The sequence below is a fragment of the Ursus arctos genome, unplaced genomic scaffold, assembly GCF_023065955.2.
Source record: "Ursus arctos isolate Adak ecotype North America unplaced genomic scaffold, UrsArc2.0 scaffold_8, whole genome shotgun sequence".
NCBI lineage: Eukaryota > Metazoa > Chordata > Mammalia > Carnivora > Ursidae > Ursus > Ursus arctos.
The window spans coordinates 23,013,279-23,035,138 of record NW_026623100.1 but is presented as its reverse complement, the minus strand read 5'-3'; the positions used below and the strand labels follow the sequence as shown (position 1 = coordinate 23,035,138).

The following is a 21,860-nucleotide window of genomic DNA, read 5'->3' as shown; positions in this document are numbered from 1 at the left end:
AAAATGAACCCTGGGGTGTCTGGGTGGCTCAGTTATTTAAGCATCTGCCTTCAGGTCATGATCCCGGGGTCCTGGGATGGAGTACTGCATCAGCTCCCTACTCAGCAGGGAATCTGCTTCTCCCTCTGCCCCTCCTCCTGCTCATGCTCTCTCCCTCTCTCTCTCAAATAAATAAAATACATCTTAAAGAAAAAAAAAAAAAAGAAAAGAAAATGAACCCTAATACTCTAAGTACCATTTCTGAATTTACTTCTTCATTAAAAGGGGTAACAATTTGAATCTGCATATGATGTGGAGAACAAAGGCAAAAGGAAATGTAGATAAAATTAAATGTTCTTATAACCTGCAGCCCATAGACAAATACTTGAGACAGTCAGAATGTGACATTCCTCCAGGAACTCCAAATCTTAATGTTAATGCTTTGCTAGAGGGAAAAACAACCTTAGCTTGACAATAGCTAGGCTTCCAGGATCCTGTGAGAGGCCTCCAGGATCCTGTGAGTTTTCTCAGGCATATGAAAGTCCTTTTAGAAACTTGCTTTGTCTTCATCTCCCCCAATTCCAAAATATATAATCAGTTCCTCCTTACAATACCAGGGCAGCTCTTTCTGCCCACTGGTTCTGTCCCTGTGCTATAATAAAACCACATTTTTGCACCAAAAACGTCTCAAGAATGCTTTTTTGGACGTTGGCTCCAAACCCCAACATTTCCACATTATATAGAATTCAAGGTTTGAATGAAATGTAACTTCCTAACAATTAAAGTAACCAAACTTTATGAGAGATAAAAACTCAAACTAAAATTTTCTGTAAGAAAATATTGGAGGGATGAGAAGAGTTAAGTTTTGATGGAGAAAGTGAAGCAAACCAAGCTATGAGCAATTAAACTAAGCTATGTTTCTAAGGCCAAAACCAAATTAAAAGAGGCCTAATGAGAACTAGGTTGCAGCCTAAAAGAAATCTCAAATGCCCTCTTCACCCTGGTATTGATGTAGGAAATTGTTGGGGTTCGGAGCCAATGCCCAAGAAAGCATTCTTGAGACATCTTTGGTGCAAAATGGTGGTTTTATTAAAGCACAGGGACAGGACCTGTGGGCATAAAGAGATGTAATGGAGTCCTGAGCACTGGCTGATTATTTACTTTCAAGTTGGGAGGGGGGTAGGGAGAACCTAAATCTCTAAGAAATTTTGGAAGTAAGGTTTCCTAGACCTTGAGGGGGCTAGCTATTGTTAGGTTATTACTGTCTGGTAAAACCTTAGTCATGAGACCCTTCAGATGTATATTGGTGGGTCACTTGCTTGGGGGATGACTGCCAACATGTATCTTGGGGGGTAGAGATAAAAGAAGTTAGAAGAAGATAGAAGAAGAAGAAGAGAAAATGCAAAGGCAGATACCCAAATGGACTTTTTACGAATTTATTAATTTTTGAATGTTTTATGAAAGACCAAAAAAGACAACAAAATATTAAAGCTAATATTACTGCTCAGCCTCAAAGCCTCCTCCTCTCTCAGAAGATTGATCCAATGAAGATATTTCAGGAAAATATAAACATTTTGAAAACCTTGAACATCATCTCTTTAAAAGAGGATAAAGCTGTGAGAAGCTAAAGGCTTGTAATTTTTTTTTTTTAAGATTTTACTTATTTATTTGACAGAGAGAGAGACAGCCAGCGAGAGAGGGAACACAAGCAGGGGGAGTGGGAGAGGAAGAAGCAGGCTCATAGCGGAGGAGCCTGATGTGGGACTCGATCCCAGAACGCCGGGATCACGCCCTGAGCCGAAGGAAGCGCTGTGCCACCCAGGCGCCCCTAAGGGCTTGTAATTTTAAAGAAGGTTAACAATGATAATGGAAAGCTACTTTGCACACAATAGTCTGTTCATTGGCAACAGCTCAGGCCTGTCTGCAGAGCCACCTGTTTCGTATCCAATGCAGAGTGAGTGGATTTTAATACAAAACCTTAAGTGATTCCATGACATTCTAAATTTGGATTGATACCATCATCTTATACAATGAGCCAAAACTCAAATGTATGGATTGCTTCTCTCCTGATCAAACTTTTGTGTTAGTTGTCAAAGTGAGAAGGAGAAAAAGGGGTAAGGGATGGTTTTATGTTCTTTCTGAGCAAACATTAGTCAGCCAATTCCAAAATCAGATCAAAGACATAATTATTCTGTTAAGAAAACACAGAACAAATTTAAGAAGCAAGAGAAAATGTTAATATGGTCTGAAATTCCCACCAGCATAATCAACCAAAAACAAGTCCAAAAATCTCCTCCAAATTTTAATCCATGTTAATTACAAATGACAAATATAGTTAATATAAACCATAATAGTCTGAACTAATTTGACTGAGCATGCAAAGCAGCATTGGCAAGGTCAGGCTTTTGTGCTCAATTAACTGTTCATTCAAGCTGACTTTAAAGAAACTGTTTTGTGAGAAGGAACAATGATCCCACTATACTAAGAACAACTAACCGACATGAAAATTTAAATAATCTAATGCAGGTTGCATTTAATTAAAAGCCTAAGGACACACGACCCATGCAAAGTCTACTTGTAAATTGATTCTATTCATCACAATTCTGTTTAACACTTTCTCTGAGCCAATTTGGGACAATGAATTGAAGGCACCAGGAGTGTAGTCAGTACAGGAAAATCCATGTACTAGGGAAAATGACAATGACTGGTGGTGGTAGAAGAAACAAATAACCATAATGGTGATTGGAGGTATCTTGACACATAGGGGGACACCCACAGACTGAGGATCTGGAAACTGAGCTCTAGCTGTTATAAGGTATGAAAAAATTAAGGGTGATCTCCTCATTGGGGCAGGTCTCTTTCTGATTCTCTTTTATTGGGATGGAGGAAAATTTCAGTATACCAAGAAACAAAGATAGGCTGAAGGGGTTTTCACTATTTCTAATTCTTGTCCAAACATAGCAGCAAGTATTCTCCATACATTACCTAATCCACTCCTACCCTCTTCCTGCAGGTAGGAGTTTTCAGTTATCCAAATGACCCAGAACCTCAAAACAGCTCAGGTCACTTGGTTCCTGGAGAAGATACAGAAGAGATGCCTGCTATCTATACCAGCAAGCCTGGGTGCCCATTCCAAAGGAGAGAACTGTTCTTTTTTTTTTTTTTTAAGATTTATTTATTTATTTATTTGACAGAGACAGAGACAGACAGCGAGAGAGGGAACACAAGCAGGGGGAGTGGGAGAGGAAGAGGCAGGCTCACAGCAGAGGAGCCTGACGTGGGGTTCGATCCCACAATGCCGGGATCACGCCCTGAGCCGAAGGCAGACGCTCAACCGCTGTGCCACCCAAGCGCCCCGAGAGAACTGTTCTAACCCCTGTTACTGCTTTCCTCAGAGCAGAAAATAATGAGCCAGTGGTTGAAACCAGTCACAGCTTGTTTGCTTACTTGTTTTCCTGCTTGCTTGCTTGCTTGCTTGCTTTTTAAAATATTTCATTTATTTATTTGACAGAGAGAGAGAGAGAGAGAGAGAGAGCACAAGCAGGGAGAGCATCAGGCAGAGGTAGAGGGAGAAACAGGTCCCCCGCAGAGCAGGGAGCCTGACATGGAGCTTGATCCCAGCACCCTGGGATCATGATCTGAGCCGAAGGCAGACGCTTAACCGACTGAGGCACCCAGACACCCCGGGAGTCACAGCTTTCTTAATGAATATAGGACAGTGAGGAAAAGGTGTTTTCTTAAGCTTTTCCTCTACTCACTTATTTCAGTCCTGAGGCCTGCAAATTAAACTGACGAAAGACAGATCAACAGGAGAAAAGTCATACAAATGTTGTTGATGTTAATATTTTTACATGGCACAGAGGCTTCACAGAAAAGAAGTGAAAGCCTAAGGAAGTAGTTAGATTCAGGGGCTGTACATTTTAATGTTTTATATTTAATAAAATATAAAAAAGCCACTAGACAAAGTAAAGGGAGGTTTGGGCTTCTAGAGGTGATAAATTGTGGGGAAATGAGAAGAAAATACACAAGGGAAACTAATGGAAGAGTTATCTTAGTAAGGCATGTATATGCAGATTCATCTTGATGCCAGCCCTCCATCTCAGGGTTATGGTTACTCTGCTCATCCTGGCATAGGAGATGGGGTGAATCTATGCCACCCTCACAAAGGGAAATTTACACTCTGCTTTAAGGCAGATAAGAAGAGGGCCGAGAACTTTTCCTGTATTTATTGTTTCTCAATTTCCTTCAGCTCAAAATAATCCAAAACCAAAGCGGCAAATTTCAGGGTGGCATAGTCTAGATTGTTTCATTACATACATCCACAGCCACCATGTATTTATTATTTCGAACTCTTTTTTTTTTTTTTTTTTAAGATTTTTATTTATTCATTTGACACGGAGAGAGACAGCCAGCAAGAGAGGGAACACAAGCAGGGGGAGTGGGAGAGGAAGAAGCAGGCTCCCAGCGGAGGAGCCCGATGCAGGGCTTGAGGAGCCCGAAGCAGGGCTCGATCCCAGAACGCCAGGATCACGCCCTGAGCTGAAGGCAGACACTTAACGACTGAGCCACCCAGGCACCCCTATTTGGAACTCTTTTAAATGCAAATGTCAGAAGCCCAAAACAGATTCACTCAAAACAAAAACAAAAACAAAAACAAAAACAAAACAAAACAAAAAACAAAAAAAACTATTGACTCACTTGAAAATGACTCAAATATCCATTAACTGATAATTGGACAAATAAAATATGGTATATCCATATAATAAAATAATCTTCAGCCATAAAAAGGAATGAGATACTGACATATATTATAACATGAGTGAACCTTGAAAACATCCACCATTTTTTGTTCCCACAGCTATAATCCAACCTTCAATCCACTGACCCCACCATTTCTCAGTATTCATCAGCCTCCTCTTGGCTTCATATCGGGAGCTACTTGTCCAGCCTAGATTTCATAGACTCATGCTTAGAATCATTTCTCTGTGAATCGCCACAGTTATTTTGCCCCCTCTCTGTCATCCATGCCTAGTGTCTTAGTCAGTCAGCTTAGGCTGCCATAACAAAATACCATAGACTGAATTGCTTAAACAACAGATAGGTGTTTTCTTGCAGTTCTGGAGTCTGGAAGTCCCAGATCAAGGTCCAAGGTCTTTTTTTTTTTGTTTTTGCTTTCACTTGAGACACTGATTGTGTTTGTAGGGGTTAGGGAAACAGTAGAATGAGAAATACGAAACTAGGAAAAGAGACCGGGTGTTGCAGGTGCCAGTGAGAACTTCTCACTCTCATCCTCGCCATCCATAGAGTCTGTTCCACTCCTTCATAATCCTTCTCCAGGGCAGCTAGGTCCTCTCAGGCCTCTAAGAACCCCCTTCTCCATGCCCTTGTCCACGTACCAGTGCATAAAGGCCCATTTGGCATACATCAGGTCAAACCTGTGGTCGAAGCAGGCCCAGTCCTCGGCGATGGCTGTGGTATTGCTTAGCATGCAGACTGCCTGCTGCACCTTGGCCAGGTCTCCCACAGGCATCACTGCAGGGTGTTGGTAGTTAATGCCAACCTTGAAACCTATGGGACACCAGTCCACAAACTGGATGGTGCCCTTGGTCTTGAGAGTGGCAATGGCGGCATTCACATCCTTGGGCACCACTTCTCCACGGTAGAGCATGTAGCAGGCCATGTATTTGCCATGGCGAGGGTCACGGTTGACCATCTGGTTGAAGGGTTCAAAGCTAGTGATCTCTGCCATCTGGTTGGAGGGTTCAAAGTTAGTGATCTCTGCCATCTGGTTGGAGGGTTTAAAGTTAGTGATCTCTGCCACCAACAGCTGCTCATGGTAGACCTTCTTGGCTGAGATGATGGGGGAGTAGGTCACCAGGGGAAAGTGGATGCAAGGGTAGGGCACCAGGCTGGTCTGGAACTCTGTGAGGTCCATGTCGAGGGTCCCATCAAAACGCAGAGAGCCAGTGATGGAGGACAATATCTGGCGATGAGAGGGTTGAGTTTGGTGTTGCTTCCTGGCAAGAGCACTCTTCCTGTCTTGCAGATTACCACCTTCTTACTCTGTCCTCACATATTAGGGTGTGGGGAACACTCTGATATTTCTTCTTACAAGGACACTAATCCTATCAGGGCCCCACCCTCAGGACCTGATTTACCTTAGTTACTTCCTTACTCCAAACATAGTCACACTGGGGGTTAGGGCTTCAATATTAGAATTTTGGGGACACAATTAAGTCTATAGCACCTAGAAAATCCCAAGCCTAAGTGAATCCTACCCCTCTCTTTCTCCATTCCTGCACCAAACAGGTAAAATTTGCTACCCAACTGAATGGACTAGTTTCCCCTGAAATTCATGATCACAAGTCTCAAAGAGCACACAGCAATTCATCAATGTCAGGCAATACCATTAGGCTTCTTGAGTAGATTCACTTTTATAATCTTCAAAATAAGTTCCTTCCTAACCCTCACATACCTTCTCTTCCCATTCTGCCCTGACTCTCAGCTGCTGGCCTTACCTCAGACTTCATTACAGATTGAAGTCAAACAAATCTAATTCTCCCTGAGACAAACTTTAAAACTCGCCTGCATCTGCTCCTACCCTTACCTTCTCTCCTGTTACAGTCAAGAGAAGTTTCCTTGATGTTGAATGGGGACTTTTCCTACAGCATCAGAATTTGGGTTAAGACTCCAAAACTGAAAAATTATGAGTGATAATTATGCCAACATTGAAGAAGATATATCACTTAAATAGAATGAGTCCATAATTATCAGCTCCCATCTTCCATTCCAGTCAAAAGAGAGAATACTAGAAACTTGGAAATGAAATTGAAAAGTCACTGAGACAGAGAATTCCAGTTTAGTTAGGAATGATGTGATATCTTTCCTCCCTGCTCCGTGGAGGGAGACTTAGGGAGGGAGACCTTCCTTGTCTGTCCCACCCTCAATCAAGCCAAGCAACTGGAGCCCAAGAGAACCACTGATAGAGAATGAGGAAAACATTGGCATTTATTAAGCTATAGAATAGCCCTGTACTATTACCATGAAATAGGAGCAAACACAGTAAGAGAGTTTTCAGGAAGGTTTGACTTATGTTCCCTAGAGCTGGAGGACTATAAATAAAGAATCTGAATCAATTTTTTGATGTTTAATTGCTGATAACTTCTGACCCTCATCACTCTCTCTTCCCCTTATGCCCTATAGCTGGGCAAGCTGATAAAGTTTGAGTGCTCTCTCCTCTGGCACCAGTGTAAGTAATTATTTAAACAAACAAAAATACCTATTTGGGATGCGTGTGTGAGAGAGAGAGAGAGAGACAGAGACAGAGAGAGAGAGAGAAAGAAACATCAGTCTTGACATCCAAACCAAATTTTGGATGAGGGTCTATTCTGCTACTACAAAGTGGCCATAAAGGGACATTTAACAATATAGACACCAGCGCCTGCTTCCCAGTAAGAGAATTTGGAAGGTAGAGGCTTACTGAATCCACCTGCAATGACAGGGCAAGAAAGGAAATCAGTGTTTAAGATAGGCTTCAATTCTACTTGTTTGTGGATGTGTGTGGGCAAAAAGAAGTCAAGAAAGCCATTTTGATGGTATTTCACCCTAGAAGGCTAAGAGCCAAGACAAGGGGATCTCAGCAGTAAGAAGCTATGCAAGAGACCACCGGGAGTAGAAGCTGGAAAGGTCACAAAAGGTCACCCAGACAGTACCTACATCAGGGAACTGTGTGGTTTTGGTGGTCCCAGCAGAGATCACCAGACAATCTCCACATCCACCCCATAGCATCACCAGCTTTTGGATGTCTGCAGTAATGGTAGATATGGAAACCAACTAGTGTCAGTGAAATAAAAACTCCACTGGCTCCAGAATTTGAATTCTTCCATCCCTCTTCTATTCCCTGTTCTTGTGTTCCAATCCTGGAAGAACCATAAAAATTATGGAGGCAGGATCAAGCTAAAAAAAAAAAATAGTGACAAAACAGTTTATATCCTTTTTTTCACTTCTCTAGTCTAAGTAAGAGAGAGGAGGGGTCTTCAAAAGCATGTGAGACCGGCTTTTGCTTAGGATGCAGAAATCTGGAAAGAGCACCCCACCCTCATAACAGTAACAATAACAACAAAGCCAGACAGTCTGAAAATTCACAACTTTTCTGGAACCCATCAGAGAGCTAAAAGTGACAGGAAAACCAGTGAATCTGAAATCTAAGGAAAGATAAGAGCCTTCAAAGAGAAATGGACATGAGCTCTTGCTCATCCAGTATAGTCACCAACAGACAAGGGTAAGAAGAGTTCAACTAGGGTTGCCTGGGTGGCTCAGACAGTTAAGCATCTGATTCTTGATTTCAGATCAGGTCTTGATCTCGGGGTCGTGAGTTCAAGCCCCACACTGGGCTCCATACTGGGTGTGGAGTCTGTAGGAGAAGAAGAAGGAGGAGGAGGAGAAGGAGGAGGGAAGGAGGGGGGAGGGGGAAGGGGAGGGGGAGGGGGAGGGGGAAGAAGAATTCACCTAGATGTTTTAACCAATCACTAAGGGCTGAGTGTGGACTTACGAGAGTAAACAGAACCCCTGGAAGCTGCAGACACAGGAATTTGCAACACCTCACAGGCTCTTCTCCTTGGACTTCACTGAGTGCTCACAAAAAAGACTAGGGTAAAAGCAAGACTCCTGAGAAAGGTGCAGGCCTGGGGAAGGCACACAGCAGCCACTGTGGGGAAGGCAAAAGCCCTAAGGGATTCCTGTGTCTCCACAGGAATCAAAGCTTTATGTGCTGTGAGAATGTGACAAATACCCTTACTCCTAAGGCACTGTGAAAACCCACTGCAGGTAGAAGAAGGAGCAGAACATAACCCTTTACTCCTGGCCCAGAATTACAGCTAAGAGAGGGGCAGGAGCACTGAGAATCCAGGGACACAGTACCTTCCTAAGACTGAGAGTTAGTCAGAACAGCAGAGAACAGGGGCGCCTGGGTGGCTCAGTCGTTAAGCGTCTGCCTTCGGCTCAGGGCGTGATCCCGGTGTTCCGGGATCGAGTCCCACATCGGGCTCCTCCGCTGGGAGCCTGCTTCTTCCTCTCCCATTCCCCTGCTGTGTTCCCTCTCTCGCTGACTGTCTCTCTGTCACATAAATAAATAAAATCTTTAAAAAAAAAAAAAGAAGAAGAACAGCAGAGAACAGCATGCACCTCACTTCCCACCTCTAGGGTAACAAGCTTCACCTAACAAGTTACAGTGGTCTACTGCTGGAAGAGAGATCAGAGCAGTGCAAAGGGAAGCAAGGAACAGAGGGCACACTCTGTGTGACCCATCTAAGCCTGTTAATAGTCTTAATTCACACCTCCCAGTATCCAATTCATCGACAAGTCCTATTAATTCCAACACTAAAATATATTCCAAATCTCTCCTTCCTTTCTCCTTGTCACCCTTGCCACCACATTATTCCTGATTTCAACACCTCTCTCTTATCATCCTCTAATCCATCCAAGACTCAACAGCCAGAGGGACCATCTTAAAAGATAGACTAGGTCATGGCACTTCCTACCTCATCTTTGCCACATTCCTACTTACTACTCTCTAGCCATACTGGCTTTACCAAGTCCTCACAGAAGCCAAACTCTCTCCTAACTCAGGGGCAACCCTCCGCCCACAAGGCACTGCTCCCACCTGGCCCCCATGTTTCAGAACCTGTCTCTTTTTCATCCTTCAGGGCACCTTAAACGTTTCCACAGAAAGGTTTTTCCTGGCCACCGTATTTTCTTCCATCCCATTATTCCCTATCTTCTCACCTAGTTTATTTCCTTCTTACTATTAATCACACTCTAATTTTTCCTTTTATTTGTTTGGTTGTGTTTCTATCCATCTCTCATACTAAACTTCAAGCTCCATAAAGCAGGAATTATTATGCCCTATGACTGTCTTGACACCCCTAAGTCCCCTCACCCTAGCATAGTGCCTGTCATAAAGCAGGTATTCCATGGGCCAGGAACTATGCTAAGTTCCATAAAAATAAGATTGCACTTAAATCTGCCTAACAACTCTAAGAGGTAGGTATTTTTATCATTTCCACTTTGCAAGTAAGGAAACTGAGACATAGAAAGGGTAAGCAATTTATCAAGAGTCACATATTTAGGAGGTGACAAGTGAGATTTGAACCTAGACAATCTGGTGCCAGACCCGGCACTTTTAGCCACTACACAGTACCTACTCCCACATTCATTTCCATGGATGAAATAACCGTATGAATTAGTTAATAAAGTGGAAGATGGACATAGATTGTACCCACAGTTCAGCATGGGGAAGTCAGAGAGGCTAATACCGAAGGCTTCCAGTATTAAGATCTGAAGGCTGTTTGTGCCAGACTGACATATTGGAGAGAATATATATCAGGCACACAGAATCATACATACAAAGACACAGAGGCAGGAGAGAGGGTTGTATATTAGAGAGGAATGAGTAGCTTAGTTTCCTTGGATTATAAAATGAGAGGAAGGGAAGAAAATAGGTAATACAAATTGATGAGGCTAAATAGGGACTGTTTGTAGTCAATGCAAAGCAAAGATTAGGAAGTGACTGAAGAAAATTAATCAGAATGGAGACACAATTAGGTTTGCAACTTAGAAAGTTCCCTCCAGCTACATTCCGTCAAGAGAAAAAGTTTTCGTAGACACCCTTGGTGGCCACTGAAAATTTTTGTACAAATATATAACAAGACACAAACTCTTTAATCTTGTACCTCTTACACAGTCATAATACTAAAATAATTGTATATACTTTATAAGCCAAATTAAATTTTAATTAACAGTAATTTAATGCTATGATGTTTTACTTAAATGAAATTGCTACTCAGAGCTGGCAGTGGTATTAACTACTTTGATGCACATTCATTGGAGTTTGAAGAAAAAAGGAGATCTGAGAAATATTGCTGGTGGATTTAAATTAGATCATCTTTAATGTCCTTCAGAAGTTATAGGTAAAGAATTTCCTTTTAAATTATATTTTGACTGTCAAACTATAACTGGCAGAACTATATTTCTAGAATGTGACATCTCAGATTGCACCTCAATGGATCACAGCTTCTGTGAATACAATTGATGCTGGCAGGCTGGGTCCAGGGACCCAGAGAGGGTCTCCAGGACCAGCTTGGCTTCAAGCAGGATGAAAATCAAATGCAAGCCAGCAGGCTTCCTTGGAGTCAGGGGGTCTTGGCCTCAAAAAGTCTAGTGCTGGTGGTCTGGAATATGCATATGATAGCTTTGTCCACTCATTCTCATCTGGTCTTTCCTTTAGCTGTTATCTATTCTAAAAAAAATCATTAACTCTTTGCTCCTTACAAGGGGGACATACACTGTTTGCATTCTGAGGCATGTGTAAAGTGGAGGTGCAGGTCCTAGCAAGAATAGAAGCAGGGAAAAAAGCAAAAACCATGTTTTTATGGAGTCCTTCAGTTTCCCTATCTCACAACCACAAGAATTTTAACTCTTTATACTTCTGTTTCTGTGTTAATCTTAAAATGCTTAACTCCTGCTTTTTGCCTGCTTTTAGGCAAACGGGGTGAGCAATGGAATGAATGTAGAAAGGGCCTGGAGCAATCCCCTGGCTGAATACAGACAGGCTGATCAGGCAACCCACCCAAAATAGCCATAGACCCTAACTAACCAATGGGCTACTTACAACCAGGCACATTTACCAAAAAAGGGAAAATTCCATAAGTTGCACACCTCACCTCCCCCCTTTAAAAACAGCCCGCACCCACTGCTTCCTTGCAGACAGTCTCTTTGCTGTCCTGCTGTCTCCTCTGTTGCAGTGTATTCAGTAAACTTTTACCTCCTATGTTTTGCCTTGGGTGAATCCTTTTATCACCCCCCCCCCATCTCTGGCTTCCACCAGCGATCATTGCCCCACATCTGGGGGCCCCCATCCAATCAAGAGGGACACCACACATAATATAAACACAGTCTGGATCACCTTTATGACTACTTAATAACAAATTTCAATACCCACATTGCCTTTAAATTTATGAAATAATTACTACCATATTAATTATTTGGGGTTGGTGTGAGGAAACAGGTGGGCTTAATGTGTAAACACTGCTTTCCAGTATTTCCAGATGGATGAAACCTTAACAGATTCATGGGGCTCTACAGCAAAGAGGGTTGTTCAGTATTTCAAAGAGGAAACTAGAGGGAAAATTAAGAAAAGGCTAGTCAAAGCTGAATCTGCCATTTATCGAGTGCTGACAATGTTGGCAGGGACTGTGATAAACATCTTACATCCTCTGTCGCATTTAATCTTTACAAAAACCCTATGAGATTCATATTAGTATCCATTTCTATAAATGAGGAAACTGAGCCTTAGAGAGATAGGGTCAGACAACTAGTAAACAGCAGAGCTAAGACTGGGACCACTCAAGACTAATTTCAAGTTCATACTCCAAACTATTCGGCGACACCACCTGAATGAAATGATTAAGTAGTTCTTAAGTGCTTTAGCAAAAGGTGATTTACTATTCTTATTTTATAAATCCAAAATCATGTTGTAGTATGGCAAGTAGATTATAGATTTGTCATTAGGGCAGGTTTCACTAGATTGGTCTAGAAAACACTGTAGCAACAGGAGGTAAAGTCAAATGTAAAGGAAGAGGCAAAAACTTCTTTAACACTAAATATCCCTAGAAGTGTTAGTAGTAATTCCTTCTATTGACATGGAAATTCCAAATCAGTATTAATATCTCATGGAAACCAAGGTGTCAGGGAGCTGCTTTGCCACTAAATCATTTGCCTGTTTGAAGCTCAACATTTTTAGTTCTTAAAACCATGTTTGAGTGTATGTTGGATTTTGTTGTTTGGATTTCTCCGGAAGAAGGAGGTTATGACTTCAGAGGAGAAATATGACCCTCATAACAAAAAAAAAATTATCATTGATTCATTTAAGGAACCATATGAAGATGTTCTAACAGGATTAAGAGGGGTGGGAGAGATTTATTTACTCCCTGAAAATTTATCAAATTCAAATTCCAAAAACTATTTTTCTTCATTTTCCAAAACATTTATTTTAAATAGTAGCTGGCATTTTGCCTTTGATAAGAGTTGGTTTAAAAAATAACAACACTTGATCAAAAGGGGCAGAGAAATGAATTGCTAAATATTAACAATGGAAATGAAGATGAATAACAAATGATGTCAAAGATCTAAAACGATGATATAGGTCAATAAAAAGTTAAATTTACTTACTAGAAATAAATTAACATAAACCTTTACAGTAATATTTGTGTGAAATTTATAAAATAAAAACCAAGGCACAAAAGGGGAGAGAGAGAGATCTCTTTCCATGGTCCACTACACAAAATCTTCTCTAATTCTCAGTTCACAGAAGCCAAATGTTAATGTGTTGTCTGGTGACTTTCATCATTACTATATTTACCCTACTTTTTCAACATTTGCATTATTCTAGGATTTTCTTTTAAATTACGATAGCACACACATACACAAAAGGCATTAACTTTCCGATTGACTTTCACTGGCACAGACTTAAATAGAAAAGCTAGGTTGTCACAATTGCGTTCAGATAGGTTTGACCCTCTCTTGTCTTCGTAGAAAGCGACCAAGGTATCCGCTTCCCCGGCGTTCCCCCGCCCCCCGGCACCACGGAAACGAAACTGCATCAGGCTCCGCCCTACAGGGAGCCAATCAGGGTGCAGCCTGGGGTGATCGCGTGCCGGGTGTCATGGCGGCCTGCAGGCGTTGCTGCTCATGCCTGCGGCTTCGGCCGCTTTGCGATGGTCCCCTTCGTCTGCCAGGGCGGGATCGGGCCCTCACCCAGTTGCAGGTGCGAGCACTATGGGGTGGCGCGAGGTTCCGAGCCGTGGCCGTGGACTTAGGCAGCAGGTAAGGAATAGCGTGCGTTCTATGTCCTTTCACAAGTCGTCCTGTCCAGGCTGCCCTAAGTACATTCGTCTCTCAGGCTAGGAATCCGGCAACGCAGGTCTCGTTTACCCCTCTTTACCCCAAACCTACATGTCAGATTTCTCTTTCCGGGTTTGGAGTCTGTCTTCTGGCACCCTTCCCCTTCCCACACTGTCTCAGCCTCGTGTCCTCTGCTTCTCTGTCCTCCCTTTTACCCTGTTCCGGCTCCTTTCTCCAGATGAGTCAGTCCACCTGACTTTCAACCCCTTTATTTGCGGGGACTCCTGGACTCTGAAGTGGGAAACATTTCACTTCAGGTATGAGTTGACAGTGGATGCGTACGTTTTCCTATCCAATTTATTGCCTAAATACATGGCCAATGTGACTCTGGGTAGGAAGGGAAGGGAAACGGTTTACTGAACGCTGGTTACGTGATAAACGCTTTTTAAACCTGCAGTAAAGGTGCTATTATCTCATTTCATAGTTAAAACAGAAGCTCAAAAAAGGTAACTTTCTCAGAGTCACCTAATTCGAGACTAGGTGGATTTTGTATTTCTCTCCAAGCCCATACTTTTCCATGGGTCCGTTGGCCATAATTCAAGTCTAAAATAACTTTTTAGGGACCCCTGGGTGGCTCAGTCGGTTAAGTGCCCGCCTTCGGCTCAGGTCATGATCCCAGGATCCTGGGATCAAGTCCCACATTGGGGTCCTTGCTCAGCTGGGGGCCTGCCGCTCCGCTGCTTGTGCTAGCTGGCTGTCTCTTTCTCTCTGACGAATAAATCTTAAAAAGATAAAATCACTTTTTAAAAACGGATTTTTAGAGTAAATGAAATTGCTAATGCTTACTTTATATATCTACATTTTTTACGTGTACTTTAAAATTTTTTGACCCTAGTTTGTACAAAAAGCCGAAAAATCTGCCATTGATTACAGGTCTTCTTCCTGACCTTACTGAATGACTGATCCTGAACAAGTTACTTAATATTTTTGCCACAAAATGAGAAGACTGGCCTAGGTCAAGGATCAAATTTTTCTGTAAGGGACCAGACAGTAAATATTTTAGGCTTTGTGTGCTGCATACTATCTGTCACATATTGGTGTGTGTTTACAAACCCTTTAAAAATGTAAAAAAAAAAAAAAAAAAATAGCCGAAAGACTGTACAGAAACAGGCTAAATAGTTTGTTGATCCCTAGACTAGATGATCTCTAAGGCTCTTTCCACCTCTGGCATTCTCTCTCTCTCTCTCTCTTTTTTTTTTCAATGTATGTATGTATGTATGTATGTATGTATTTAACAGAGAGAGACACAGCCAGCGAGAGAGGGAACACAAGCAGGGGGAGTGGGAGAGAAAGAAGCAGGCTCCCAGCGGAGCAGGGAGCCCGATGTGGGGCTCGATCCCAGGAACCTGGGATCAGGCCCTGAGTTGAAGGCAGACACTTAACGACTGAGCCACCCAGGCACCCCTGATTCTGATTTTTTAAAGGAGAGAATCTCTCTTCCATTTTTCAATGACTTAACATTCTTTGAATAAATACCTCAGAACAGACACCTGCTATGCACTAAACGGACTTTCTTAAAGAATTCAAAGCAACAATATTAGCCCCTGCCTTCCAAATTTTCCATAATCTATTTTAAATATTTCATTATCAGTCACCCTGGATCTCTTGTAGTTAGTTCTTCTTGAACCTGTGTCGTGTGTTGTAACAACTAGATTCCTAAATATCATACCTTCTGGGTAAATCAATTCTTAAATCTTTGTATTAAGGTTTTTGGGGGGCCACATTTATTGAATTTGACTACTATGTACCATTCACTTTATACTTGTTACCATGTGTATTATATACAATGCTTTAGGAGACTATATACTATTGTGTTTTTCAAATGCTGTACTTAATACTCAGAGTAACCTCTGAGACTACTGTTGACTTTTCAGTTTAACAAGCTTTTATTGAGCACCTACTCTGTACAGGGCACAGTAGAAACAAATTCTGATAGGGAGTAAGATAAACACAGATGCGGTGCTGGGAAAATCACTGTAGGAGAAATGTGAATGGGGTGCCAAAGGAGCACAAAAGGCATATTTATCGCACCCTACAGCTTGTAATTGAAGGTGAATCTTGAAGGGGGAGGAGGAAGAATTAGCAAGGAGAAAGTGAAAGTGCAGTTACAGGGAGGTGACAGAGTACATTTGAGTAGCTAAAATAACTCACTGTGTATGAAGCAAAGAGTGAAATGTGAGTTTAGCATCAAAGGTAAGGCCAAGTGACAGGCAGAGGCTGAATCATAAAGATGTTTGGTTTTTTGTTGTTTTTTTTTTTGTATTAATGAATTTTTCTGGGTGGAAGTTGGAGGAAGGTGGTTACGTTACACGTCATTCTGCAGATGCTTCTAAAAAATTTTTTTTTTTTTTTCCCCAAACACCTCTCTGCCTGGAGTTGTACTCTCTGTGGCAGCTAGCTCTGCTCTTCCCCTTTCTCTTCCTCAGCCACCTTGTCCACCCTTCTCCCCTCCAGTAGAATCACTGCTCCTCCTAATCCTTTTTATTTATTGTTTTCAAGTGTTTTTAATCAGTTATTCATTCATATTAGGTAAACATTCACATGGCTTAACATTTTAAAACTCAAAAATCTCTTTCCACAGCCAGCCAGTTCCAATCCCCAAACGCCATATGTGTTATCAATCTTGTATGTATCTGGAGAAATTTTACACGTAAAATACTGAAGAGTAAATTAGTAAGAGGTAAAATCAATCATGATTTATAAAAGTAATAAGCTTGCACCAAAAACAGTACTCAAAGTGCATGAACAGGAAAAAATTACATAGGTCAGTTAACCCCAGCTGAGATCATGAGATATAATGAAAAGTAACCACCTGGTTCTTTGTGTAATGTAAATTGCACACACCTGGAAGAAAGTTCAAATCAGGGCAGTCACCAAGGCAGGACTTGGGACGATGTGGTGGGTGGCCTAGGACCCCTGCTGGAGACACTGAGTAGAATCAACAGAGGGAACAAAGAAGGCAGGAGGATGTGGTGTTTGAATAAACACATAAATCCAAGTTGTTTGAATAAGCATATAAATGGAAGTGTGCATGTATGAGACTATCTGGAGGTACTGCACACCTGTTTGTTTTTCTCACTGATTCAATCAGCTTCCATTGTAAATAGGTTAGCTGTAGAACCTTAGCAGTGTTTCCTTGGCTTCACTTCTCTGCCTGCTGATACAATTGGGGGGCCGGTTAGCAGAGTGGGCCATCTACTCCTTGCCTTAAGCTTTGTGAGTATGTGTGCTCTCTCTGGTACACTGCTAGTCCCTACATAGGTGGGGCCATGTGACCGGTGTTCACCAGTGGAACCTAATTAAAAGTGATATATGTCATCTGCAGACTCAAGTATTTTATTCCATTGATGCTTACCATTATTCATAGAGAACCCATGTTTTTAACCTCTGTTCTCTACTGCCTTCTCTTGGTCCCCTGTAAAAATTATATCCCCATTAAAGAATAAAGACTTACTATCATTGAGATAGATATGCAAAAGAATATGCCACTGTGGGCAATTTCAAAAATTCTGGTCCCCATTAATGGACTAGATCCCCATTAATGGACTAGAACTAGAGCTTTCACAGCTCCTCTTGTCTGTCTTGGGCCCACTTCAGTTTATTTAGAGAACACTCCCCTTCCTTTCACAGGGATCACTCAGAACTTACATTATTAGGTGGAATGCCAATTCCTGTTAGGTCTTGAGAAGTACTGGTAGCATATTCTTAAGTCCAGATTAAACAAAATTTCAAGACCCCAAACTTACATTTTACACATAAAATCTTAATACTGATTTCAGATAGATTGGTGGGACTTTGCTTGAGTCTACACAGTGTGACTGGCTCTGAGCATCTCATTCCCTCTGCCTACTATGCCAGCTCCAGCCTTATCTCTGCACCTCATCATTCCATCTGTCAGGGTAAACCCATTTTATTGTAGGCCGTCATCACAACATCTGTGTTGAATAGTAATAGAAACCCATCCAGAATTTCTCAAGTATTTCTTGTGGTTAAAAAAAAAAACAAACCTCATAATTTTTCAAAGTTAGGACTGATAGTACAAATATACATGCTTTTTTTTTTTGGTTTTCAAATTTAACAAAATGAGTCTATCTGAATAGATAAATATGCTATTCATGAACTCAGACTTCTGACAAAAGTGTTTAATGGGTAGAAATATTGAGTTACCTCTTTATCCCTTTTGCATATGAAGGACAGGGCAGGCAGGGCATTAGTGTGCGTGTATATGTGTATATTCAGCACTGGACCATGATAGTGTTTCTGAAGCAGCCTTTGTGGGACAGAATATCTTCCTCAGTATCTTCAGGAGTCACTGAGTTGGTTTGGCTTCACAGTACTCTTTTATGAATTTTGGTTTCTTTGACAAGTTTTGCTGATCTGTTTCAAGCCTTCAATAACCTCTTTTTGTACTCTGCGGAAGCTGGGGAATAAGACTGATAATACCACCTATGTAATATCTATAAAGACAGCTTTATTAATACATAATTTACATACTATACAATTTACCCATTTAGAATGTACAATTCACAGTTTTGCAGCCATCACCACAATCAATTTTAGGACATTTTCATCACCTCCAAAAGAAACCTGAGGCCCATTAGCAGTAACTTCCCATTTCTCCCCAACCTTCATAGCCCCAGGCAACCACTAACCTAGAGGCTTTCTGTCTCTATGGATTTGCCTATTGTGAGCATTTCATAAAATAGAATCAGTGACATGGTCTTTTGTGACTGCCTTCTTTCACTTATTATGTTTCTTTTTTTTTTAAAGGTATGGAAATTTTTTTTTTAAGATTTTGTTTATTTATTTGCCAGAGAGAGAGAGAGCACAAGCAGGGGTAAGGAGTAGAGGGAGAAGCAGGCTGCCTACCGAGCAAGGAACCCAATGCAGGACTCCATCCCAGGACCCTGGGGTCATGACCTGAGCCAAAGGCAGACACTTAACTGGCTGAGCCACCTAGGCATCCCCACTTACTATGTTTCTAAGTTACATCCATGTTGTAACACATAACAGTACTTCAGTTTTTTAAAAAGATTTTGTTTATTTATTTGACAGAGAGAGTATGAGCAGTGGGAGCAGCAGGCAGAGGGAGAAGCAGACTCCCCACTGCGCAGGGAGCCTGATGCGGGAGCTATCCTGCGAATCCAGGATCAAGACCTGAGCCAAAGGCAGTCGCTTAACCAACTGAGCCACCCAGGCACCCTATACTTCACTTTGTTTTAAAGATTTATTTATTCTTAGATGGAGAGAGAGTGCCTGAGAGTGGGTGGAGGGGCAGAGCGAGAGAATCTTTCAAGCACACTCTCTGCTGAGTGAGGAGCCTGATTTTTGGGGGGGAAGGGGAGGTTCGATCCTATGACCCATGAGATGACAACCCAAGCAGAAACCAAGAGTCAGACACCCAACCAACTGAGCCATCCAGGTGCCCCAATACTTCATTTTTTAAATGGCTGAATAATATTCCACTGTATGCAGTGAAACCACATTTTGTTTATTCATTCATCAGTGGCCATACATTTTGATTATTTCCATTTTGGGGCCATTATGAATAATGCTGCGGCTATGAATGTTCCTATGAAATTTTTGCATGGACATAAGAAGGTTTCATTTCTCTCTGCTATTTACCTTGGAGTAGAATTGCTGGATCGTTTGGCACTTACGTATTTAACCTCTTGAGGAATTGCCAGATTATTTCCCAAGGGAGATGTACCATTTTACATTTCCATAAATACTATATGAGGGTTCTCCATATCCTCACCAACACTTGTTACCAATCTGTTTGACTATACCCATCCTAGTAGATGCGAATAATATCTCATTGTGGTTTTGATTTGCATTTCCCTAGTGGCTGGCTAATGATGCTGACCATATTTTCATGTACTTACTGGCTACTTAGATTTTCTTTGTATAGACTTCTATTCAAATCCTTCACCAATTTTAAAATTAGGTGGTCTTTTTATTGAGTTATAAGTATTCTTTACATATTCTAGATACAAGTCCCTTATCAGATCTATGATTTGCATATATTTTCTTTTGTGGGTTTTCTTTCACTTTCTTGATCCCTTTGAAACATGAAAATTTTTAATTTTGATAAAGTACAATTTATTTTTTCTTTTATCACTTGTGCTTTTGATGTCATATGTAAGACATTGTCTAACCCAAAGTTTATGAAGATTTATTCCTATGAGTTTTCCTAAGAATTTTATAGTTTTAGCTCTTACATTTAGGTCTATACTACATTTTGAGTTAATTTTTATTTACAAGGAGGAAGGAGATCCAGCTTTATCAACTTGCCTGCATATGGGTATCTAGTTGTCTCAGCACCACTGGTTGAAAAGGCTCCCCCCCCCCCATTGACTTGTCTTGGCACCACTGTTGAACATGAATGTCTTTGTAGGCAATATTTAGGAATTTATATTTTGTCCTGAAAGCACTGGGGGTTACTTTAAAGGATTTTAAATAGAGAACTGATCCTGTTTGTCTGTTAAAAGGCTACTTTTATCAATAAGGCAAGGGATGACAGACTAAACAAAGATTGTAAATGGGAATTAACGTTTAGGAACACAGCTTCTGCACCCCCAAAGTACTTTATCTCTCATTCAGATTTTTCCTGTGCTTTGGTTTCTGTATTTTTCCTTAAGCAGCTCTTAAATTCCCCTGATACTTTTAATAACGATTGTGAATTCTATCCCTTTTTTGTTTGTATTTTTGCTGGGTGGTTGCTTATGTGGCTTGGTTCTTCTATTAGACTCTTAGATTATTTTATACTGAGCTGGGATTTGAATTGATGACCTAAGTCCTTTTGTACTGAATTTTTATTTTTAAACAGAAAACTAGAAATATCCTCTGGAAAACTGGCCAGATTTGCAGATGGCTCTGCTGTAGTACAGGTAAAAAGTCCCAATTTTTAAATTTTCATCTTAAAAATGGTTATGGAGACTGCTACTGACTAACTTTACAACATCATGTCACTTCTTAGAACTGTGGTATTGTAAGTTAATACAGAACATTTCTAGTTTAAGAACTATCCCAGAGAACCAGGGAGTCAGAGGGCTGGATATATTAAATGACCTTTAAGATCTGTTTGAAACTTGGGGTTCTGTTTTATTTTGCTAATAAATTCTGTAATGCTTCTCTAGTGAAAGTGATTTTACTATTTTCTTTAATTGTGCTAAGTAAGAAATTTTTCTTTGTATATAGCCTAAATTTCTTCTTAAGAAGTAGAAAATACTATTGCATGTGACTAAGCTATCAGTAAGCCTTTTCCTGATCTCGTAGAAGGGATCAAGATTGGACTAGTTGTGATTATTTTTATTATCATTTTGTCATGGAGTAATATTTAACTGGAGCAAGGATTCACTCACTTACTATTTAGATTTTAATGTCTGGTTTTTAAGGAATTTGCCTGTGTTGTTTATGTTTAAGTCAGGTGACACTGCAGTGATGGTCACAGCGGTCAGTAAAACAAAACCTTCACCTTCCCAGTTCATGCCATTGGTGGTAAGTATTTGCTGATTTATCTGAACAGTAATATGAAATAAATGTAGAATTTGTAATATTTTTGTCTAATGTCTAACGAGTACATAATGTCTAAACTTCACACAACGAAGGATTTTCTTTTGTAGTTTGATACTGAGTCATTAAAAGATTTAGACTGATTGCTTCATAACCAATTCTCATATGAGTAGTAAGCATGCTTTAGAATGTCCAGGTTGATAAGAACAGTGAAGTGCATGAAGGTTTTGATGTTTAATAGCAGTGAATTCATTGCTTTCACAGGTTTCCCTTCACTATGAGTTTGCAAGTATATGTTTCGTGAAGAGTAAGGAGTACTTTAGGAGTTTATGGCTTCTTTCTGTTATGAAAACGGGAATGCAGTTTTATGTAACAGAGTTGATACTAAAAAGGAAATGTTTGATTTG

The 21,860-nt window shown here is 40.9% G+C and overlaps 1 protein-coding gene and 1 long non-coding RNA gene across 3 annotated transcripts in view; one reads left to right on the top strand and one right to left on the bottom strand.

Moving 5' to 3' along the window:
• LOC113245427 (uncharacterized) overlaps positions 1 to 21,860 on the bottom strand; it is a 427,039-nt gene that overhangs the window by 374,597 nt on the left and 30,582 nt on the right. The gene's annotated exons all lie outside the window — the stretch shown is intronic.
• The window catches only part of PNPT1 (polyribonucleotide nucleotidyltransferase 1), a 44,824-nt gene continuing 36,606 nt past the window's right edge, over positions 13,643 to 21,860 (top strand). The window contains exons 1-3 of one of the 2 annotated variants that reach the window (XM_026485610.4): positions 13,643 to 13,860; positions 20,768 to 20,828; positions 21,368 to 21,438. In XM_026485610.4, coding sequence (XP_026341395.1) covers positions 13,726 to 13,860; positions 20,768 to 20,828; positions 21,368 to 21,438 — 267 coding nt within the window. In that variant the 5' untranslated portion in view covers positions 13,643 to 13,725. Of the gene's footprint in view, positions 13,861 to 20,767; positions 20,829 to 21,363; positions 21,439 to 21,860 lie in introns of both variants that reach the window. The other variant, XM_026485602.4, reaches the window with a different exon arrangement.